This window comes from Aphis gossypii, chromosome X (assembly GCF_020184175.1).
Source record: "Aphis gossypii isolate Hap1 chromosome X, ASM2018417v2, whole genome shotgun sequence".
Taxonomy (NCBI): Eukaryota; Metazoa; Arthropoda; class Insecta; order Hemiptera; family Aphididae; genus Aphis; species Aphis gossypii.
The window spans coordinates 42700741-42723300 of record NC_065533.1 but is presented as its reverse complement, the minus strand read 5'-3'; the positions used below and the strand labels follow the sequence as shown (position 1 = coordinate 42723300).

The 22560-nt window shown below is 25.0% G+C and overlaps 1 protein-coding gene and 1 long non-coding RNA gene across 15 annotated transcripts in view; one reads left to right on the top strand and one right to left on the bottom strand.

Annotated features, from left to right (window-relative positions):
* Nucleotides 1-207: 207 nt before the first annotated feature.
* The window catches only part of LOC114129330 (histone deacetylase 4), a 50972-nt gene continuing 28619 nt past the window's right edge, over nucleotides 208-22560 (bottom strand). For 7 of the 14 annotated variants that reach the window (XM_050205239.1, XM_050205238.1, XM_050205240.1 and 4 more), the window contains 24 exons: nucleotides 18694-18759; nucleotides 15199-15326; nucleotides 14252-14359; nucleotides 13760-13915; nucleotides 12325-12401; nucleotides 12117-12250; nucleotides 11146-11259; nucleotides 10937-11049; nucleotides 10739-10870; nucleotides 6370-6402; nucleotides 5004-5127; nucleotides 4572-4855; nucleotides 4403-4498; nucleotides 4213-4333; nucleotides 3971-4145; nucleotides 3675-3904; nucleotides 3428-3610; nucleotides 3194-3357; nucleotides 3006-3125; nucleotides 2829-2951; nucleotides 2627-2767; nucleotides 2381-2551; nucleotides 2173-2303; nucleotides 208-2041 (listed from right to left, as the gene is read on the bottom strand). In XM_050205239.1, coding sequence (XP_050061196.1) covers nucleotides 1987-2041; nucleotides 2173-2303; nucleotides 2381-2551; nucleotides 2627-2767; nucleotides 2829-2951; nucleotides 3006-3125; nucleotides 3194-3357; nucleotides 3428-3610; nucleotides 3675-3904; nucleotides 3971-4145; nucleotides 4213-4333; nucleotides 4403-4498; nucleotides 4572-4855; nucleotides 5004-5127; nucleotides 6370-6402; nucleotides 10739-10870; nucleotides 10937-11049; nucleotides 11146-11259; nucleotides 12117-12250; nucleotides 12325-12401; nucleotides 13760-13915; nucleotides 14252-14359; nucleotides 15199-15326; nucleotides 18694-18759 — 3179 coding nt within the window. In that variant the 3' untranslated portion in view covers nucleotides 208-1986. Of the gene's footprint in view, nucleotides 2042-2172; nucleotides 2304-2380; nucleotides 2552-2626; nucleotides 2768-2828; nucleotides 2952-3005; nucleotides 3126-3193; nucleotides 3358-3427; nucleotides 3611-3674; nucleotides 3905-3970; nucleotides 4146-4212; nucleotides 4334-4402; nucleotides 4499-4571; nucleotides 4856-5003; nucleotides 5128-6369; nucleotides 6403-10738; nucleotides 10871-10936; nucleotides 11050-11145; nucleotides 11260-12116; nucleotides 12251-12324; nucleotides 12402-13759; nucleotides 13916-14251; nucleotides 14360-15198; nucleotides 15327-15406; nucleotides 15531-18119; nucleotides 18371-18693; nucleotides 18760-22560 lie in introns of those variants that run through there. The other 7 variants (XM_050205241.1, XM_050205247.1, XM_050205246.1 and 4 more) reach the window with 7 other exon arrangements.
* LOC126551553 (uncharacterized) lies at nucleotides 3273-6414 on the top strand. The gene is made up of 3 exons (XR_007605483.1): nucleotides 3273-3371; nucleotides 3436-3602; nucleotides 6318-6414. It is a non-coding gene; the product is annotated as an uncharacterized LOC126551553 (long non-coding RNA).

The following is a 22560-nucleotide window of genomic DNA, read 5'->3' as shown; positions in this document are numbered from 1 at the left end:
TTTATTTTCTTAAATTTTGTAGTATTTTTTTGATGTTGATAACATTACTGAAGTTAGAGCACCTCTCATGTTTGAAGCTGATTTTTTTTACACTCAGAATTATCTATAAAAACTCTAGATTTCAGAATATTGATTCATGTACAAATTATAGTACGCTCTATTTGGCAGATAGCAACTTGGGGGAAAAAATATAATTAATACATGTAATTTGTTAAGGGTTTAAAATTAAATTTTAATACAAATTCAATTTAAACTAAATAGCTATATAATCCATTTCACGAAGAATAATCAAATGAAAACATAAAAAGTCAAGATAATTATTACATTAGAAAAAAAAACATTTACTTCATTTGGACAAATATGAATTTAACATAATGCAATACCATTTTTTCTTAAACAGTAACAAAAGAAAGAATACAACAAAAATTAACAATTAAAATAAGCACTGTATACATACAAATAAAAACAAATTTATAACCACTACACACAACTGTAGAAAATGCAAGGTGATCTGCTAAATGAGAATATAATATTCTTAAAATATACACCAATATTTTGTGTTAATAAAATAAAGCATTTATTAATTGACATAATATACTTTTAATCATCATGTAAAAAATTATAAATTAAATAATATTTATGTGATTTTAAAATTAATTTTCATCTTGCACTCGCTTCATAATAATAATGTATATTATGGATTAATTAAACCTAAATCGGCAACACTAGATTTATACATTGTGGGCTATACTGTGAATTTGAATACAAATCAACATATTTCATTTTTTTTTTTATTATTATTATTTATAGAAGAGTACTAACTTTGTTATATTTATTATTAAAATAATGAACAATACAAGGAACAGAAGGTAATCTTATACAATATGTTGCCCATTTAGGTAAATTTAATCTATACTAAGTTTAAAATAAAAACAAAATATTATCACATCAATTTTAAACTTTTATCCTCATAATAAACTTACATATCTATAAGAATTATACATCAAATATTTAAATAAGGTTCTCAAACTATCATAATACTATTTTCAAAATGCCACGTGAAAGGCGTTTGCAGAAACATATATGTATAATATGTATTCATATATTTATTTATAAGTGTAACAAATACTAAAACATTAATTCCCATAAATATTCTGTAATATCGACAACAAAAATATTAAATTTAAACATTAAAACATCTCGAGCCAATTTTTGTTTATAAAATAGACTAAATAATTATAACGAAAGTAATAATAATAAAATAATAATGATAATGATGATAAATTGATAAACAATAATTATAATCATATGAATATATATTATAAACGACTAGTAAACATATAACTCCAACACAATATTCATTAATATTTGGTATTTACATAAAAAGAAAGGGCAAAACATTAGTTATGTTCAAATCTGTATCCAGAATAAAAATCCGGCCAAAAAAAAAAAAAAAATTAACAATTATCAGTTATCACAACACTTAATATATATATGTATGTATATATATCAATTAGTGTTTAAATAATAAAATAAGTTTAATATAGATATTTAAAACAATAACAAACTAAAAATATATATATTTTACACAATATTTTACTTTACGTTATGACGCAGGTAACATAATTTTTGGAATAATTTTATGTGTTAAGAATTATTATTTGGAATGTTTTATTTAAATAAATAAATATATTATAAATGTACATAATATTGGGAAGGGATAATGAAAATATTAAAAAAAAATTGTTCATTAGATAACCAAATAATTGCGTCAATTATTTAAAGGATCTAAATATTAATTAAACTCGTATACTTCTATTTTTAATGTAATAAACACAATACAACTTTCAAAGTCACAGCATAAGGGACTACTTTTTTTTTAGCCGTTAAAAGGTTAGGTTAAATACACAGTGTGAAATTTGATAATGAAACAATATTGTATAACAGAAAGAGTAATTAATTAGCTCAAATAAATTACACAATAATCTATTTATCATCCTCACAGTCTTCTTCCATCGGTTCTTCACTAGGATCTGAACTTCTAAAACAGATAAATTTACAATACATAATTATTAACGTTTTTCTTCAGTTTTTGTAATGATTAGCCAAGTATATTTAAATTTAATACATGCTCCCGTCCCTTTTCCTCCCCGATTAAAGCAAGGTTCTTACTGTATTCTATGTCTGGTCATTGATAACGAAGCCATGGCACTAACTGTTTCATTTTCTTCACAAAGGGTAGCTTCTACAGCACTGCATGATACTGTATGAGCTAGTTTTTTTAATACAGGCCAGTGGGGCAACTGTTTAATAAAAAAGTGTCACGAATTAAATCAATAAAAGGATTGATCTTAATTTTAATTAAATTTATTTTAACTACCTGAATGGCGATGGTTTTTTGTAATGTTTTTATGGCGTTTTGACAAGGGGTACGATGAAGCTCAGACTGCACGATTGGTGTTACTTCATCTTCGAGTAATGCACGTACACATTCTTCTGCACTGTCACATATGGCAGTTAGATCATACCCTCCTTCTAAAGACAAAATTACCTACACAAAATATTTTTTATTAATTAAAAATTATGACTAATTAATTTAAGGAACAATTAATAATAAAAAACATACTTTTCCATCTGCAATTTGCATTAGTTGTTGTGTCATGTAAGCAAAACAAGCAGGGGTTACATTATATCCACCTAATGGAGCTGGATGGCCTGAGGCTGCGTCAAAACCTGCTGATACCAATACGATTTCTGGAGCATAATCCTGAAATTTAAAATAATGGTATAAACAATTATAGCTAAGGATCAGAAGACTTTATCTTTACCCGAGCAATAGGCATTACAACTGTCCGAAAAGCAGCTAAATACTCAGCATCACCAAGTGGAGGTTGTAATCCACCACTCCATGCTATATTCACATTGTATCCTAGACCACTGCCAGCTCCACACTAAAATATATAATAAATAATATAAAATGTAAAATACATTTTTAAAATACCTACCTCACTAGGTGCACCAGTTCCTGGAAAGAAGTTACCTTCGTCATGCCGATGAATAGATAGATATAAGACACTTCTATCGTTATAGAAAATTTGTTGTGTACCGTTACCATGGTGAACATCCTATAACAATTAAGTGCAAAAAAGATTATAAAATATATTTTTTCGATAAATAAATACATTGAACATACCCAATCAACAATAAGTATACGCCGTACAGCTTGCCTCTGTTGTAACAGACGACAAGCAACAGCAATTGAATTAAAAAAACAAAATCCCATAGCTTGATTAGCTTCAGCATGATGACCAGGTGGACGAACAATAGCAAAACCATTTTTTACATCACCCAGGGCAGCTATTTACAAAATTGTAAGATAGGTTTTTATAATAATAATAAAAATGTTTTCAAATAGAATATGTATTACCTTTAAAGGCCAAATCAATAACACAACCAACAGCCATTCGAGCAGCTGGAGCTGTATGTAATTCATTCCATGTAGTGTCAGAATCCACCCCTAATCCACCACAAGGCAATCGCACCAATGCTTTCACAGGCAATTCAGCTAATTTAGAACTATCCATTTTTTGACGACTTGCAAGGTTTGTACCTAATTAACAAATATAAATATATATATAAGACTAGCTAAATCAAATAGATTTTACAAAACTAACCAAATAAAAGAGTGTGTGGTTCAGTATGGCATGTTTGTAATTCTTCGATTGTTGCTTTGCGTGGTCTCAATCTATAACATCGTCTAGCTAATCCTGTTTCAAATAATCGAGCCCAAACACTTTGAAGCCGTCCACTATGTTCTGGATGTATAGCATTGTTGCCACATTTACAAGCATGTTTCAACATTAAACTATCAAAAGCTAGTCCAGTAGTAGGTCGGTGTGGACTTCTAGAAGTAAATATAAATCAATATTTAACATTGTAATAAAAATGTATTAATTTTTAAGACACTTACCCTGATAGTTTAGCGTTAGAAGAATTAAGACTAGTAGATGAAAGGTATGGTGATGATGATGATGTAGATGTGTCAGAGTTAATCCCTCCTGTACTTATGGTTGCATCTAAAGGACTGGAATATGTTCTAACTAAAGGAAGAGTAACATGTGTATTCCGATTTGCAAAAAGCGAAACTATAGAATAAAACAGAATGTTTAATCAAAAATACTTAAATACATTAATATATTTTAATTAACGCACTATCATTTGATTGAGATGTTTGTCGCATCATTAAGTCACGTTGTTGTTGTAAAAATGTCTGACTTTTATTTTTCAAACCATTATCTGTCGATGTTCTTGGACCACCAGTCAAATCAATTACCTATATTTATAAATTTATAATGTTAATCAGTAGAGTTAACTTTGTATATAATATATTATGTTTGCAAACCTTTGCATTATCTTCTTGATCTTCATTTATTAAACTACTGTTATTAGCCAAGTGTGCTCGACTTCCAGCTCGGGTTAAAACAGTATGGCGAATTTGCTAAATTTTTTTAAAATATTAATACAATGTAACATAATAAAAATATTTTCTTCAAAATTTAAGAACTTTTTACTTGTTTCAAATAATGTGAGTTAAGTTGTTGAAGTGGTAATTCGTAATCTTCATAATGAACACTTAGTTGTTGACCGGGCACAGTGCTATTCAACATTGGATGTCCTAGAGGTAGTGGTGCTGATTGTGTGCGGCCTAGTGGTCTGTGTCCAGCTTTATTCAATCTAGCATGTGCCACTTGAGTGTCAGTTATAGGTGCAGGATGAAATGTTGGAGTAGTAGTAGTTTGTCTGGATTCAAGACTTCGCATTTGTTTTTGAATGAAACTTTGAGATGTATCCAGTACTATATAATCAATATGAATTTTAAATATGCACTATAAAATATATTTAAATACCCAATAAATTTAATAAAATGTTATTTAGGTACTTAATATATTTTTTTTATTTTTAAGTTCTAAAATATTATTGTACTAAAATAAATCAATAATTACTTGGAAGCGTAGGATAATATGGCAATGTACTTGATAACATTTGACCAGTGAGTGGTGCACCTAATCTTGCAGTAAATGCAGCACGGACTTCAGCTTCCGAAACAGATGATAATTTTGATCCATCCTAAGATATATTAAATTAAAATTAAAATTCTAACCATTAAACAAATACAATATTTATGACCCAATGTATTTAAAACAAAATATAACATTTTTAAAAAATCAGAATTTTTTTTTTAAATTAAGAAAATGTTTTGAAATGACTTATAATATTATGTATCAGTTTTTTATCACATAATATTTGTTTTTTAACAAAAATGCTAGAATATAGTATTTAGGTATGAAGAGTAGAGTAATGTTATGTAAGGCTTTAGACCAGGGGTTGCCAACCAGTTGATTATTAAAATTAATTTTAACATTATTGATCGATTGAGTAATAAATTATTATGAAGAAACAATAAATAACTTCATTATTCTTTGGAGCTTAGTTTTTTTTTTTTTTTTACTCATTAAACAAATCTCTTCCTAATGATCAAAATTCTCTTAGATGTCGATCACCTGGGATTTCAAATTTCAAATGCATTTCACTTGTTTGAAAAGATTGGCGACCCCTGCTTTAGACTATGATAAGTTATTTTAGAGACCAATCGTTTTCAATATTAAGTAAATTTATTAACTTGTGAAAAGATAGCCTGACCTAACATCCAAAACATAATGTAACATCAGACAAAAAAAATACCTTATAAATATTTAGACATTTTTCATATTATACTAACTTAAATCTATATGTTTTATAAATGTAATTTTAAATTAAAGCAATTTACAAGATATTATAATGTTTCACAGTATTCATTCTGATATAGTCCAATTTGCTTAACATATAATACAATATGATAAATAATAACTCCTTCATGATTTTATATGTATACACGTTAGATTAGAGTTAAAATACAAATTAACAATTTAAAAAAATCTTGATTGAAACCATAAATGTTTTTTTTTTTTACTAATTTGATATTAACCTAAAATGTATAATTATAATTTTATTATTTTAAATTATTTGTAATATCCTCTTAAACGATCAATGACTATAGAGTTTTACATTAAAGAATCTAAAAATGTAAAATTGAGCTAATTTATAACTTATTAGTTGTAAGTATTCAAAACTTAATTAGAAATTAAAAAATACAAAATCTAAAATAAATAATTATTTTGAACTAAAGGATGATTTTTAGGGGTTAGTGATATTTAATGTTTAAATAATTTATGAGCCAATCAAATATTGTTTTAATTAAGCCTTAACAATTTTTTCAGGTTGATGTTGTATCTACATGAAACATATTTCATGTAACACCAATGTACTTACCCGATCCGTTAATTTTGAAAGACACCAAATAAACTTGATGTAATAAAGTGAAAGATTGAAACATAAAATTGGGAAAACAAGTGTTTTATTAAAGAGTAGACAATATAATAATCAGTGTATTGTATTTAATTATCACATGATTCACATGAAGTGGCAAAAAAAAAAATAAAAAATAATTACTCTCTTAACAAATAGAAATTATTCATTAAAAGACTGAATTGCGAATGAGTATTGAATTTATCTCGATTGAGTAAGTTTATCAATGTTTATTTTAGTGCAATTTCTGAGGGGAGCACTATCAAATTTTATATTTGTTATTTGTCATTTAATATGAATGTAAAATAATTATGTTTTAATGTAATATAAAACACATTGATTAATATCTTTTCAAATGAAACCCTTTACCTGTAGAGAGAAATAGTTTTCATTTACATAAAGATTTGTTATAAATTAATTAATTAAAATATTATACTTGAATTAGTTATTTTGATATTAAAAAATTGGTATTAAGTCATAATTTTAACACAAATAAAATTTACTCATCCAGGTTTGATACATTGAAATGTAACTGAGAATAATTATAGCAGACATGATTATAATTTAAAATCATCATTCAAAATGTTGAAAAATGTTATAAGTAAACATTCTTTATTTTTTTATTTTTTGCAGAAAGTATGGTTCACCATCACGTCATTTTTTATAAATATACAAAGTGATTTATTTAAATATCCACATTCATTATTTCAAAAACTTTTACCTTCTTTGAAAAATTTTGTTTTTTAAAACTATCGTTTAATATTGTACGTGTATTTTCATAAGATAACATACATTCTCTAATTTCATATTCAGATGCAGAATATTTTTCGAGTATTGTGTTACATAAAACCGAATTTCGAACAAGTAGTTAATTAGTATATATATATATAATTTTATTTTTATATATTAATGTACTTATAAAAATGTTTTGATACGAAACATAAAATTAAAAATATCTATTGTTTTTCAATGAATTCAAATTAATTATATGAAAATAATGTTTCCAAAAGAGTTAAAACATTTCGAATTCATGTGTGTAGACACTGAAATGGATCACCTTGTAAACATATTAGAATATGAATATAAAAATGTTATCTCTATAAAATGACCTATGGCCGTGTGTGCGTATGTTTTTTCTATGGTAAATTTAGATATTGTTTAATTTATGACGAGTAAATAATGAGATATCGAGATTGAGTGTGTCAAAACTTAAAAATGATGACCTATTCTGATGATAAATATGTTTTTATTACATTTACACGAACGGTTTTATGTCGAAAAGGTCTCGTGTTCTAATGATGTTAATACATATGAAATAATTTCAATGATATAACTCTTTTTTTCTATATACAGACTACTCAAAATTGTAAATATTAAATGTAATAATTGTAAAAATGTGTATATTTAAATTTTTTTGAACAAATTTTATAACATATAATTTTACTTATTGAATCTACTAAGTTATGACTTTCTGTGTATGTAAAATAGTACAATATTATAAAATGCTGATTCTACCACAAAAAAGTTGAAATATCCGTATAAAAATTAACGAACAAATACAGATAATGTTTTGCACTTAATTCTGCACGACTTTGTTAATAATCAATTCACTCTAATATTAAAGCTAACAACATAATATTTGGGTCTGTTGAACGTAAATTTACCATATTGTAGGTGCGTCAGAGAAAACAAGTAGTACGATAACATCCTCTTAACTGTTTAAATATTTGGAGAGTGGAAATAGCGACAATAGATTAAAAGATATTTATAAATTATGACGTATTTTTAATCATGAAATATAAGTATAACATAATTAACTTTAATAAAAGGGAAAATTGATATTTATAAACTATAATATAAGTAACTATCTATTTACTAGTCAACAGGGTTTTTTTTCATTATTTATTCGTAAATTAATTTATGTTATAACAACGTCTAAGATTATACACATAGGCATAACATGTAATAATATAATAAGTGAATTTTATAAAAATAGCCAAACCTAAACTAGACAAAGAATTAACAGACGAAAATAAAAATTTGTTTAATTACCATCATTATAAAAATGTAAAGGATTTGGAAGTTTAAAGTTACAACTAATTAATCACTGGTTTAAAATGCAATATGTATATATTGAATACTTCAAAAATAATCTACTTAGGAATATGAAATTAATAATATATATAGTAAAAAAATGAATTTTTTTTGAATTTTGAATTTTTAAATAATTTTAATTAGTTAAAAAATGACAACTTTTAAAATACTGAACGCCTTAAGTTAAAAAATCTTTGGGTATATACGATAAGCATTTTCTTTGTATTAATGGCGCCTTATGCCAAGCTGAACAGGAAATATAAATAGTTTCCAGAATTATGTTATTTTTCAATGTACAAAACATCAACCAAATAGTATAATGGAGAAAGCTTTATAAATAAAATATAAAAAAAAAAAATACTTGTGACTTCCAAATGTTAAAAAACTAAATTTATAGTAATAATTATTGTCAAAATTATCACAAACAAGGTATTAAAAAACAAGTCCGATGCAACTTAAAACAAGTTTTTTGTTGGTTAGGTTATAAAATAGTTTAAATAATTTTATTATGCCTAAAAATGTTTAATGAAATAAGATGTTATACTATACTAAATATATTTTATATTTATACTTCGAAAGTGTATAAATATTTAGAAACGTCATCAAGGTGATTAATAGTGAGAAAAGCAATAATGAATACCTTAGAATTGTACTTGGTTTGTTTAAAATAGTTTAATTTTCTAAAAAAATAACGGTATTATGAATTTATATTAATTTTTTTATCTAATAGGTACATATCATAAAGATGTGATATTTTATAAAAGCTTAAACTTTCAATATAATTAGTAAATTATATACCTACTTACCAACTAAATAACGATATTAAAACCAAGTCTTCGATCGATAGTTAAAAATTTTTTATAATTTTATTCAATGCAAACTGAACAATTACAATTAAAAATTAATTGGATTTGGTAGGGGCCGTAATAACCCTACACCTTTAAAAAAAGTTATTTAAATATGATGTTTTATACATCAATCTTACAGTTTTCCTAAAATCAAACGTTTAATACCATATACGTTTATGTATTAATAACGCTTACATTTATCAAAAAACCACATCATCGTTAAAAACCACACAACAGTTAATCGTATTTAATTATAATCAATGAAATTAGTTTAATAATTAATAATAATAGATGTTTGATTTTAAAATATAAATAAAATGTGTGCGATTTTGAAAGATTTGGGGGTTAATTTATATGAAAAAAAAATGAATTTTTAAAGGAAAATATAGCTAAAACAAAAAACGAAGTTGATTTAACAATGGTTCGTTATTTACGAATAATGAATTTACGTGAATTTCTAGATTTACTTTCATATAATTATACGATTGGAAACTATACTTTTATGCTATATTAATAATATTATATTACACATATGTATATTTATTTGTTGATCACGCCCGTATGTTGTTTCTGGATTATCAATGAAAAAACAGAAAAATTTGCGTTTAGCAGCTTATGCGTGGTTAGTTTAAAAATTAGATTCAATTCACCTATTGTCAAACTTAAAGTCTAAAGATAAAAAGATTATTTTGTGTTCTTTACTTATCTCGGTAGTTATTAACAATATCTAATGTTTGAGTAATACGAATATTTATGTTTTAATATTTTTAAATATCGAGAAAAGAAATCAACAAAAAAACACTAATGATCTATATAATATTATATGTTTGATAATATAATATAATTTAATCAAATAATAACACATTCAATTGAAACTGCTAAACGTATAAATTGGTAGTTGTGCGTTAGTAAGACTGAGACAACACATTATAAGAAACAATCGATTGTTATATAATTATTTATTACTTAATAGTTGAATATGTTTAAAACTGTGAATAAAAATGTTGTATTACATAAGAGAGGCTTAACCTATACAAATAATCAACTTGAGAGCAGTTAAAACCATTAGTGGGTTTGTGAAGGTTCATTAACTTATAAAATTAATAAATGTATTTAAGATGATTATATTTTCTTTCTAACAATAATTTTTTTTTCTATTTATTAGTAAGCAAGCGTAATGTACCTAATTGTAATATGTAGCATAAAATATAGAAAATATAATAAATCCCGAAAGTTAAAAACTTAATATTATTATATTAAATAACCAATAGTTTTTATGACTCACACCTAACTAATTTATTTTTATTTTTCAGGCGTGAGTTAATTCAATTAATAATGATGGTTAGATTATATATTTATAAATATTTAAATTGTACTAAAATAATAATTACCGAATTTGATGGTGGTCGACCTAATGATATATTAGGCATCGAAGGGCTTGTATATAATGCAGATATATCAGCAACACTACTGCTTTGGTCTGATTTATTATTAGACATATGGCCAAATGAAATTTCTCCTTCCTTAAAAAATAAAACAAAAATGTAAAATCTTAATTAACTAATTCTTATGTTAAATTTGTATTTTACTTCTTTTATTGGAGTAGTGGCTCCAGTTGAAGGTGAGTTTCGACAATTTGATATGAGTATAGGAGGAGAATTAGGTCCAGAACCGGGAGTACTGCCCGAAGGAGACGTCTCTACTGTAAAATAAAAACAGGAATGTGAAATTTATGATGGAATATTAAGAGGTTAGTATTGAAAGGGAAAAGTATTTTATTAGTAAAATGGTACGGTACTTGCGAGCTTAGATACTCTGCTGCCGGATCTTTCTTTGGGCCGTGCGATTGGATTGTTACGTCGGTCGAACATGCGCTGTTTCAATCTGATTTTGAGCAAATTTGGTTCGGACGCTGCATGCAATAACATTTTCAACACACACAAGGAACAAAAAAAACACACTTAAGTTAGGAAAGTGGTCAGTAGATGAAAAGAAGACAAACGTTATGTTAAAAACTAAAGTAATTAAAAGGCGTAACGAGTTTGTTATTATCTATTTACGTTGTCATCATTATAAGTTAATATTACAAATTATTCAGATGGTTAAAAAACAACTCATTGCAATTAAAAAATTTTAGATGACACCACACTTTCATAAATTGTTTGTGAAAACTATTTTGTATATAAAGACTACTCAGGATATCCCTTAAAAGGCGGAAATTAAATTTTTTTAATTATTTGACAAATTTAAGGGAAAATTAAAATAACCCAAAAAAGTTAAATGTAAAAATTGTATTTACACTACTGTCCACGGTCACATTTGATTATTTTTATCAGTAACATTTTTGGATTAGTATAATAGCTAGTATTCAACGAACAAAATTACTATTTCCATATAACTATAGAAATTTAATTGACGATCAATTATTATAAATTGTGTTATTACTTTATGAACAAAGTTTAATTAATTGCATTTTTCAATTAAAACGAATAATAAACCACGAAATCCAATTATTTAACATTTTTTAATATAAATGAATTGGAATACTTAAAATTTTTGGGCTAAAATTAAATTTTTCTTTACAGCTTTATTTCTAAGTATTATTTCTAATTTGTTTTATGATTCTGCATCATTAAAAATTTATAAATATAAAAATAAACAATTATAAAAGAGGTGTTTCCATGTATTTAGCGCATTTTATTTTTAGAAATAATTAAAACAATGAAGGATGTTAAAAAAGCTACATTTTATTAGATTAAATATAAATACCTGTTTTTCTAAGAGGGAAATCTTCTTCGTACCGCCCAACAAATCTATATGGTGTAATATTTGACCCACTAGATGAAGGACTTAAACTACTAGGCATTACGTTTGGTTCCGACTGCTGAGATTGTAAGATACCCCTATAAAATAATATGCACATTTTAAATATTTATACAATACTATATTTAAAACAATTTATAATTTAAGTACTAACCAACTAGGGTAGGATTGTTGAGATTGTATAGAACTACTTGATGCTGCTTCTCGATGTTTTTTACTCAGCAGAAACCCCTAGAAAATTTTAAGGATGTAGTTTAAAGAAAACTAGACTAGAAAATTGAAGATATTGATCGTAAAAATCGTAACAACAGTAGTTCATACGCAATTTTATTAAATATATTCACAAGACCTTCGGATTTATACCGATGTCTATGTTTACATTAAACAGTTATCACTGTTATATTATCGGGCGAATGGAGGGTATTAGTATTATTTGTTATGTTATCTAGTTGGTATTAGTATATGGCCTATTGTTAACCCTAACTCCTAAAGAACAAAGGTGGGCGTTGTAATATGTTTCTCGGGGCATTTGAACTCGAAAGTAATCATACATTTTTAAATACTATAATAAATAATAACTATATTTGTACACACGATAATAACGCTGACATGACACACATATGATAAAATATGACTAGTTAGTTATTTTTTTAATTTACCTATCTAATACCTTCTCTATTCAATTTTGAATAATGCGATATTTATCAAAATTATTTGTATAATAATATAATTATGATTAAAAATTTGTATTTTAAACATAATATGTATGAAATTATTAAATTAAAAAATTTATTTAGCTTATTTGACGTCCACAATCCGTAATACTTATCGAGATTTTTTTAAGCAGTATTTATAATAATTACATTGCATACATTTAATGTACATTTAAAATTATGCAAACGATGCTAAGTAATGGTTAATGTTTTTTCTAATGTTAAGAGAAAAATTTTTCCTGAGAATCTAAAAGTAAGTAATATACGTGTTGTAACAAAATCTAAACACATTTTTAGTAAATCAATTGTCGAACTTTTATCAGAATTATTTTTCAAACGCAATAATATTGGTTATAATTTTATACTAAAACAATTAATTAATACACATTTTTAATAAATCTATTCTTATGTATTGTAAACTAAACCTAGGCTGAATCTCTTTTTTAATTTAACTTTCATTTCGATAACGATTTCGTAATACTTATATTCAATATTTAAACTGTGATTTAACTTTTAAAAGATATAATCAAAAAAAAAAAAAAATCCTTATATTAAAAGCCAATTTTTTAAACTAGACTTAATTTTTTTATGGTTAATGGTATTTAATATACCTACATTAAAAACCATTTATTGCTAGAAACTTTTTTAAACATAAACAAAAATTAATAAAACTATCAACAAAACTTAACCAAGATAATACTATAACATAGTATATACTTATATCCGTATATTATTATATAAGTTATAATAAAATATTAAAAGTAAAAAAAACCGTGTTAAAATATTTAAGTTATTTTATTTTAATATTTTAATGCAAATCATTATAATTTTGATATAGAAACTGATATCATCGACCATTACATTTATTTATATTACCTGTAAAATTTGTTTAACTTCGGATGACGCAATAGCACTTTGTTCATGTTTTTCTTTTTTCTTTATAGTTTCCAATTTTTCTTCTTCCTTTTTTTCACGCTGTTCTTTTTCTTCAAGTTCCCTTTTTTTTTCCCATAAATCCTGCGTTACACACGTCTATACATTATTTATGTAAGATACTCGTCCATCAAGAGCACGTTATGAACTATTTGTATACATATGTAACTTAATACAGATATTATGATCATAAAATGTATAACAATAGCAAATAACACAAGATGACAGTTCAAATCTTTTATTCAACAGGTTATTAAGTCGATTGAGAAACTTTTATTTGTATCTATGTATAATATACATGTAGGCACTATGATAAATTATTAATACATTATATTGTTTGAAAATATTCCTCCGAAATAGGAAATTTACCTAAACAATTCTTTTAGAGAATAGGTAGTAAACTCTAATATTTTTTCTTATATAATAATATTTTACCTTAAGATGTTGCCGGAGTTGTTGTTCATGTTGCTCGGCTAACTGTTGTTGTTGAGCTTGGAATTGTTCCAATAAATATTGTTGTTGAAGTTGTTGTTGCTTTTTTAACTAAAATTACAAATTATACATATTTGAATTGATGTGAATAATTTTTTTAAGTCATGTACCTAGATAAATAAACATTATTAATTAGTTATCACTATTCACAGTGACGTAGCCAGCAGGTAGGCCTGGTAGGCCTGGGCCTACCTACTTTTCTTCAAAAATGAATGTTTTATATCATGTTTTTTATTTCATAAAAATATTCATTGATAATCCTTATTCCATCAAAATATCGGGCCTACCCACGAAAAATTGTTTAGCTATGCCACTGACTATAGGACAGACTGCATTTTCTAGCAAAAGTTACTAAATTTATTAAGTAAGTGCGTATTAATAATTTACAATAAAACGTAAAATATATTTTTAACATTAAAAATTTGTAAAAATCCAATAAAACATGATTATATAATATCAACTTAAATTAAATTTTTTTAAAAGGTATCAAATAAATGATTGTATTTTCAATTGTATGATACGTGTGAATTCTGTCATAAAATATGGGTTGTGAAATTAAAAATAATTATTTTTAATTTAATTTTTTTCGTTAAAGCAGTTTTTTCTATAATAAATCGTTTTACCATGTTGAAAACTTAGTTCACTGTTTTGTAGTTATATAATAAATATACCAATTAAATATAAAGACAAAAAATACAATTACCTATGGAATACACTTTGTTTTAAATTATTCAACTTAATAATTCTAAAAGGTGAATAATTGTTAAGTAAATATAAAAATATTTATATTAAACTTTGATAAAAATGGAAAATACTAATAGAAATTAATTTGATAGTAATTCAATTATAACTCTCAACAATATTTCAATGAATTAAAAAACTAATATTACCTCTAATATTTGATGATGTATTGTGTTGTGTTCGTGGACGTGATTAGTAGGTCGAACTAATTCCAAAGGTTTGTCCCCCAACGCGTCTTCAGTATTGTAACTGCTCACTATTGATTCACGAGTCATTTCTAAATATAATAAATCAAACGTTAACATTGGTGATAGTTACAACTATGAACATAATTTCAAAATTCAAATAAATTATTACTGTTCTAAATGAATAGTTTTTAATCTGACCTCCTATATTAGATTTTAGACACTTTTTGATGTTCATCTTTACACGACTATTCAATACCTACCACTGATTATACTAAATAAGCTATCTATTTGTACTCTCTTCTCTGTTGTAATTTATACACTGTTTTGATAAGGAAGGCGTTACTGGAAAATGTTTTTCGATGCTGATTGGGTGATAATTGATACTATTTATATTGCGTCATATATTTAGTTTTATTTTTTTATTTTATCAATCATCGTAAAGTATTAAATCGGTATACCTAACTTTTTATAATATTATAGAATCTACAACAGGTATTATATTTCACCCTAATCAGTAATCACTAATGTGAACAAAGAAAACTTGAAGTGTTCAGCACTTGCATCTGATTACGGACATAATATTGTATAATGACAATAAATTTGTTGTTGATAAAAATAAAAATATGAATTACAGAATAATTAAAACTTTTCATTAAAAATAATATAACGATAATATTATAATATTATATTACGATAATTTTAGATTTTAAGTGCTCTTCCGGTTTGAATAGTTTGATTAATGTAGCTAATTTTTGCAACAATAAAAATGTTTTGATTTTAATATATGATCGAGTTGTTTTTGGTAGAATATCCGACCAAACTGGTTATTTGAGGGTTCACAATAGTAAAATATTACCAATTCAAAGTAAACACAAAATTCAAAAACAAATAAAAGATAAAAACGGGGTTTGTTTTTTCAGACAAATTTTAACAAAATTGATTTTGAAATTTTCTAAACATAATAATAATAATTTAAAAATATTTTAGCTTTTTGTGCTATTTAGTATTTATAAACATTTCTTTATTATCTATTTTTTAGGTCAATTCCACACGAATGTAAATTTTTTTACAAAAGTTCATTTAGATGACAGAAATAATATTAAAAACCTGAGCGCACTCATTTAAAAATACATTTTAAACTTTGATTCATAGTGATGTAGGTATTATACCTAAAGGGCTAAAAAAAATGTAATGTATTATTTATGTACCTTTATAGTACTATGATTAAAGTTTCTGAATAATATTTTTAATTTCAAATGATTCAGAAAAACAGTTTTCAAATTAGCTCTATCAAATAAAAAAATGTATTTTATACTTTTCGGAGAGAAATACGGCGAGACGCTCATAGTATTACTGCCATTCATAGTAATGAATTACATAGTATATGTCATAGTAAAATTATTGTACATTATACATAAATCAATTTAATTTAATTTGCAGAAGGAACAGAAAAAAAATCTTTTACACGTAATAAAATAATTATTGTCAAAAAATTCTTTAGGTTTACTTAAATATATAATAATTAATAACACAGTAAATATAAATATAATAATTTAAATAAACTATTTAGTCAATAGTGTGAAAATATTTAAAAAATACTTATTTGAAAACGTTATTAGTTTATTAACTATGCATTCATTAAATAATTTTAAATTCTTTTTTTTCATATAATAATTAAATGTTATAAGGTAATATTTTTTAATTTAAACACGTTGTATCACTTTAATATAATTCTAACATTTCCTCATGAATAGTTGATAAATTAGAAAATTAGAAAGATAACAGTGATAACTGATTATACACTTATCTACGCGGTAAAGTCAGTATTATTTATTATGTGAATAAGAAGCTACAATCTATATTAATAATAATAAATGAGTTTTTACTATATAATAATTATCATACACAACATAAATATTTTTAATAATATAAATGTTTTACAGAGTTATAAAACATAATCCTAGTGTTCTGACCTTTGCCATATTATGTATACAACTATAATGAATGCATCGTAGGTACCTAACATATTTTTTAAGGTAATTAAATTGAATACTATAGTTTATAATATCAAACTTTTAACGGGCCACAAGATAACAATTTACATTAAAAAAACCCGAATAAAATGTACTGCGCATCTTCATATAATAAATCTCTAAACTGTATATGATCTCTTTTATTCGGCAATAAAATAATTATATGTTTATTGTTTATAGATAATTAATTATAATTTTTTTTAAATGATTAGTATAAATACATCAACTATCAGTACTTCCTTGTTAAAAATATTGTTAATCCTTGAATCCTTGTGTACTTAAAAAAAAATGAAATCTAAAACGCTATATATACTTACTACATATTTGGTAGATACAATGTTTTCAAATATACGCAAGAAATTATCAAAACGCATAAAATCCTAAATTGTTTTTACACTAAATCATGTCCACATTTTAAAATCAAATATTTGGATGGTTTGTATAATACAATTTAATCGTCCACCGAATTTATTAGTGTGCGGTAAAACAAAGACTATGTAAAATGTTTCATAATCATCGCAAAACATACACATATGTTATTTGTATAGTTTAAAAACGCATGACGATCCAAAGGTAACTCTTTACAAAAACGATACACAATATACATATTTAATATTAACTTATGACCCCTTTAATAGCATCGAAATGTTAATAGGGGAAAACAGTTCCTTACCAATTATCATAATTGAACACATATGAATATTTCTACATATCGTACTATATAATATTATACCTACAAGTTACATCATATTATAATAATCTACTTGAATATACATTTTATACGTAAGGGGGCTCCCGGTTCCAGAACTAACAACTATTAAAGTGACCCGCGTTAAAACGATAACAAACCGTACGTCTGCAGCAGATGTGAATAATAATAAGTGATATTATTGTGTTGTAGTAGCCGTAAAGAAGATCCCAAAGTCGATCACAAAATAATAAAATTTAAAAACCGCGTTTTTTTTTTTTCCCGGAAAAACGATCGTAGCCACCAACGTCACATTATTTCAGTTCACGCGACAACTGTGATCGAAGTACACACAATAGTTATACGTGAAATACTTTCGAGGTCTGCACGTGTCGTTCAAACGGCGGCGCGATTGCTCACTAGCTGCACCTACCACACAGTCCACACGCCGGCGCAGCGCAACAACGGCGGCGGCCCCCTATTATAACGAAATGTTTATAAAAAAAACTAAAACCGAGAAAAAGTGGTACAGCAGTAAACACAATATATAATAATAATACTTATATAGATATGCATAATACGCTAAAATATAATATATTGTGCCGACGGGGGCCTCGCCGCTTTGTTGTTGGTTATTTGGTTGGGTATGATGCATACGGAAGGGGGATTCCGACGAGCACGGTACGCAAATTTTGATCTGTAATAATTATTATTATAAACGATTTTCGGACAAACCTGTTTTTTGCGATAGTTGCGTGAACGCAGAACTGATTTCTATACTTCGAATTGACTTGATGTTGTCTGAAAAAAAAATAATAATAAATATATTAAATACAGGGATAACGTTACTGGTATTTCAATTTTTGAAATATTTATTTAATATTAGAACATCATATAGTGGGTAATAACTAGTGGTACATAACTAATTATGAATACGTGACACAAATTGAAAGGGAGTTTTTCCTAACCAAAGCATACGATTCTTTTAGATATTATTATTAATTTTTTTTTAACTATAACTACATAGTAAATAATTGACAAAAACTATCGCTGTAATTTTTTAAACTAAATTCGAATTCAATTTATTTCTAATACATTCGATAAAATCATAGTAGCTAACGCTTTAAAGCTTCACAAAATTCATAATAATGATGTTTAATACACATTGAGATTAATATCTACATCGTAAGACAAAATATAACACTTTGTAAAAAACCGGTATATACATTGAGTAATAAGTATAATAACAGTAGTACTGTACAGTTAGTAGTCTTGCTACAAATTTTACTCGAGACCAATGAATACTGTGTAGTATAAATATATAAATATAAAAAAACATAAAAACGTACTACTGAAGGTGTACCGGGTACGTAATGAGATAACTATTGAACGAGAAATATATACACAATTATTGAGTACAATAATATATACCTACAGTAGACTGTAGTACAGTTATCAGTTTTTGTTATAAATACCTACTAAAGCACTCATTAGGTCTAAAATAATATATATATTGTTTAGCATCGTTTCTTCATTAGTAATAAATAATAATAGTAATAATAACAAGGTTTTAAATGAGGAAAAATAATTTGTATAGCGTCTGAATAGCTCGCCGGCTAGCCCGATGAATACTTAGCCTACATTATTATACTATTATACATTTATTATACCAGTAATATTATCGTTATAATTGCTTTGAAGAAGACTGATTGAACGTTAAATTCGACTTGTCTGGGTGGAACACGGGTGTTCGTTAATTACTATGACATTCCCTGTGTAATTTTTTTATTTTATATGTAAGTAAAATGAAAGGTTTACATTATACCATGAAATTTATGGTTAGGTTTTATCTACAACTGCAGTGAATATTGATCCTAACCATTATTTATTAACTAAGACTATGAAACTGATAAATATGCAAGTATAAAAATCCAAAATTCAAGAAATTATGTTAAATTTATCCGTAAAATTGTGTACATAAAATTCACAAATATGTCTTATGAACAAACATAAAAATAAAACTAGTTTTTTAAAAAAAATGTATGCAAATGCATTTAAATATTTTGAATTTAACATATCATATTTGTAAACAAATTTTTCAAATCCATCATTTTCAATGATTTTCTTCGTGTCACGCACAAATTTAAAAACATTAAAAAAAAAAACAGTTTATACATTTATTTGCATTAACGCCACTAATATCTAAAATAGGCAAAATAAAAGGTTTTATTTAGAAATTTGAAGCAAATTCGAATCTCGTTTACTTTTAATTTAGAATATTATCGATATATGCAAAATGATTAAATTCATAAGACTGGCTATGTTAGCAATAAACGGACAGCTAAACTAATTATTGCGTCTTCACTTCACATTTGGAATAACCATCATGTCAAATACAAATGCTAAATTAACCAAATCTAATTTCACTAGGTAAATTGTAAATAAATATTTTAAGCATTAACTCACGAGGACAAGATACCTTCTTAAGATACCTACTTCAAAAAAATGTGTATCATTTTAAAACTAAGTACGGACATAATACACGACAAATAACTAATATCAAAGTATCAACTATGCATAAAAAATTACAGTTAGAAATTAAATATAGCAACTTTTTTGAGATTCTTAAAAAAAATTTACACTTTTTGGATACTACAAGAACAAAATATAGACAGACTCATAACAAAAATGTATATTATATAGGATTATCGTATATTCGTATTATTATTATTTTGCCTAATATTGTATTAAATACAATTTAGTTAAATAAATAAACGATTTTTTACACAATACAACATTATATAATATAAACAAGGAGAAAATATGTATTAATTTATATTGATATTTATGTGAGAAACGTTTACCTATTTAAAATTGTAATTATTAAATTTTATATTAACTATTAAATTAATTTTTTATATTCAAATTATAAACTCATGGGCTCCCACACGAATTTGTTTAGTGAAGCCCATTATCTTCTTAAAGAATTAATAAAAATAAATAAAATGTTATTTATCTACTAAATCTATTAGATATAAATAGTGAATATAGGTACTAAATAATAATCAAAACTTTTGCAATATTCATATTTTTTCTTATCATCAAAAGAATTACATAATATATATGATATAAGTTATGTTAAACAAATACGATTTACCTACTTTTATAGAAATGTGTTAATGGTTCATAGATTTTTAATACGTTTTCATATCAAATGAGATTACTATTTTGAATGAGATTACATTTTTTTTTATTATTTAGCAAAATCATAATATATTATTTAATATTTCTACCAAAACCAATGTATATTATTGTTTCTTTAAATAACTATTAAAAACGATGAATTATTAGTTTTATAAGTTTAAAAGATACTGGCAAATACACCTGGCATATTCGTGTCGTAACACTCTGAGAACACTTAAATGCGATTGGATTTAATACAAATTTAATTTAATTATTATCTAAGAAAATTAATTAAATAATTTGATATCAACATTGTTATTTCTCCGTAATAATTCTTATAAATATGAAATATTTCTTAAAAAGTAAAAAAAAAAGATCCATAAAAAATTATAGCAAGTGGAAAATAAATGCATTTAAAATAAAATTGTAATTTTTAACACGTAGCAATAATGAAGTATAAACAAACATTTATCGCTAGGTAGGTCATTGTGCTAATTTAAAGATTCGCTATCATTTATCATATTACATTTGAAAGTGATTATTATCGTATAATAAATAATAGTACATAAATTATAAAATATCATTTATAATTATATAAAAATGTGCAGTTTTTTTTAAAAAAAAAAAAAAAAACATTCTCGAACTCAAAAATACTAAAATATAGATTATTATAATAAAGTTAAATTATAGAGATAGAATAATTTCAATTATTTGACAATTTAGACGTCTATAACGAAAGAAAAAACTAAGTTATAACCGGCAGTTATAAGCCAGTGTTTCCCAAGTTTGAGGACACGGCGACCCACAATTACAGTTATTAAACCTTCTAGATGATCCATAAAAAAAATTCTAGTTGTACTGTTATACTATAATACATTTCTTTATAATTATAATATATATATATATAAATCTTAAATAACATGCTTAAGTAAATATTTATTTATATTATATATGATTTTTACATTTATAAACATCTCACAAACTTCATAAAGACAAATAAAATAACGATTGATTACCACCTATCAATGTCCTATGAAAAAATCAAACAACACTTAGGTGAGTATTATACTTGATACATAAAATAAAACATTTTTGATTAAAGCTCTATTAAAAAAAAAAAAATCCAGAATATTAAGTACAATATTAACTTAATTTAAAATATTCGTAAATCATACAAGACTTTAATTTTTTTAATTTTTAGATAAGTGCATTAATGTGTTTTTAAAATTTAACACTTTCGAACTCACGGCATACCTAATCATTTGTCTGTAATAACAATGATTAAAATACATTGGCTAATTGTGTATGCATCAAATAAATGTATATGTATACAAAATAATACACAAAGAAATTAATAACTTGGTTAATTAAGAAAACAATATAAATGTCCTTATATAGTTGTAAGTTAAATAAAACGTT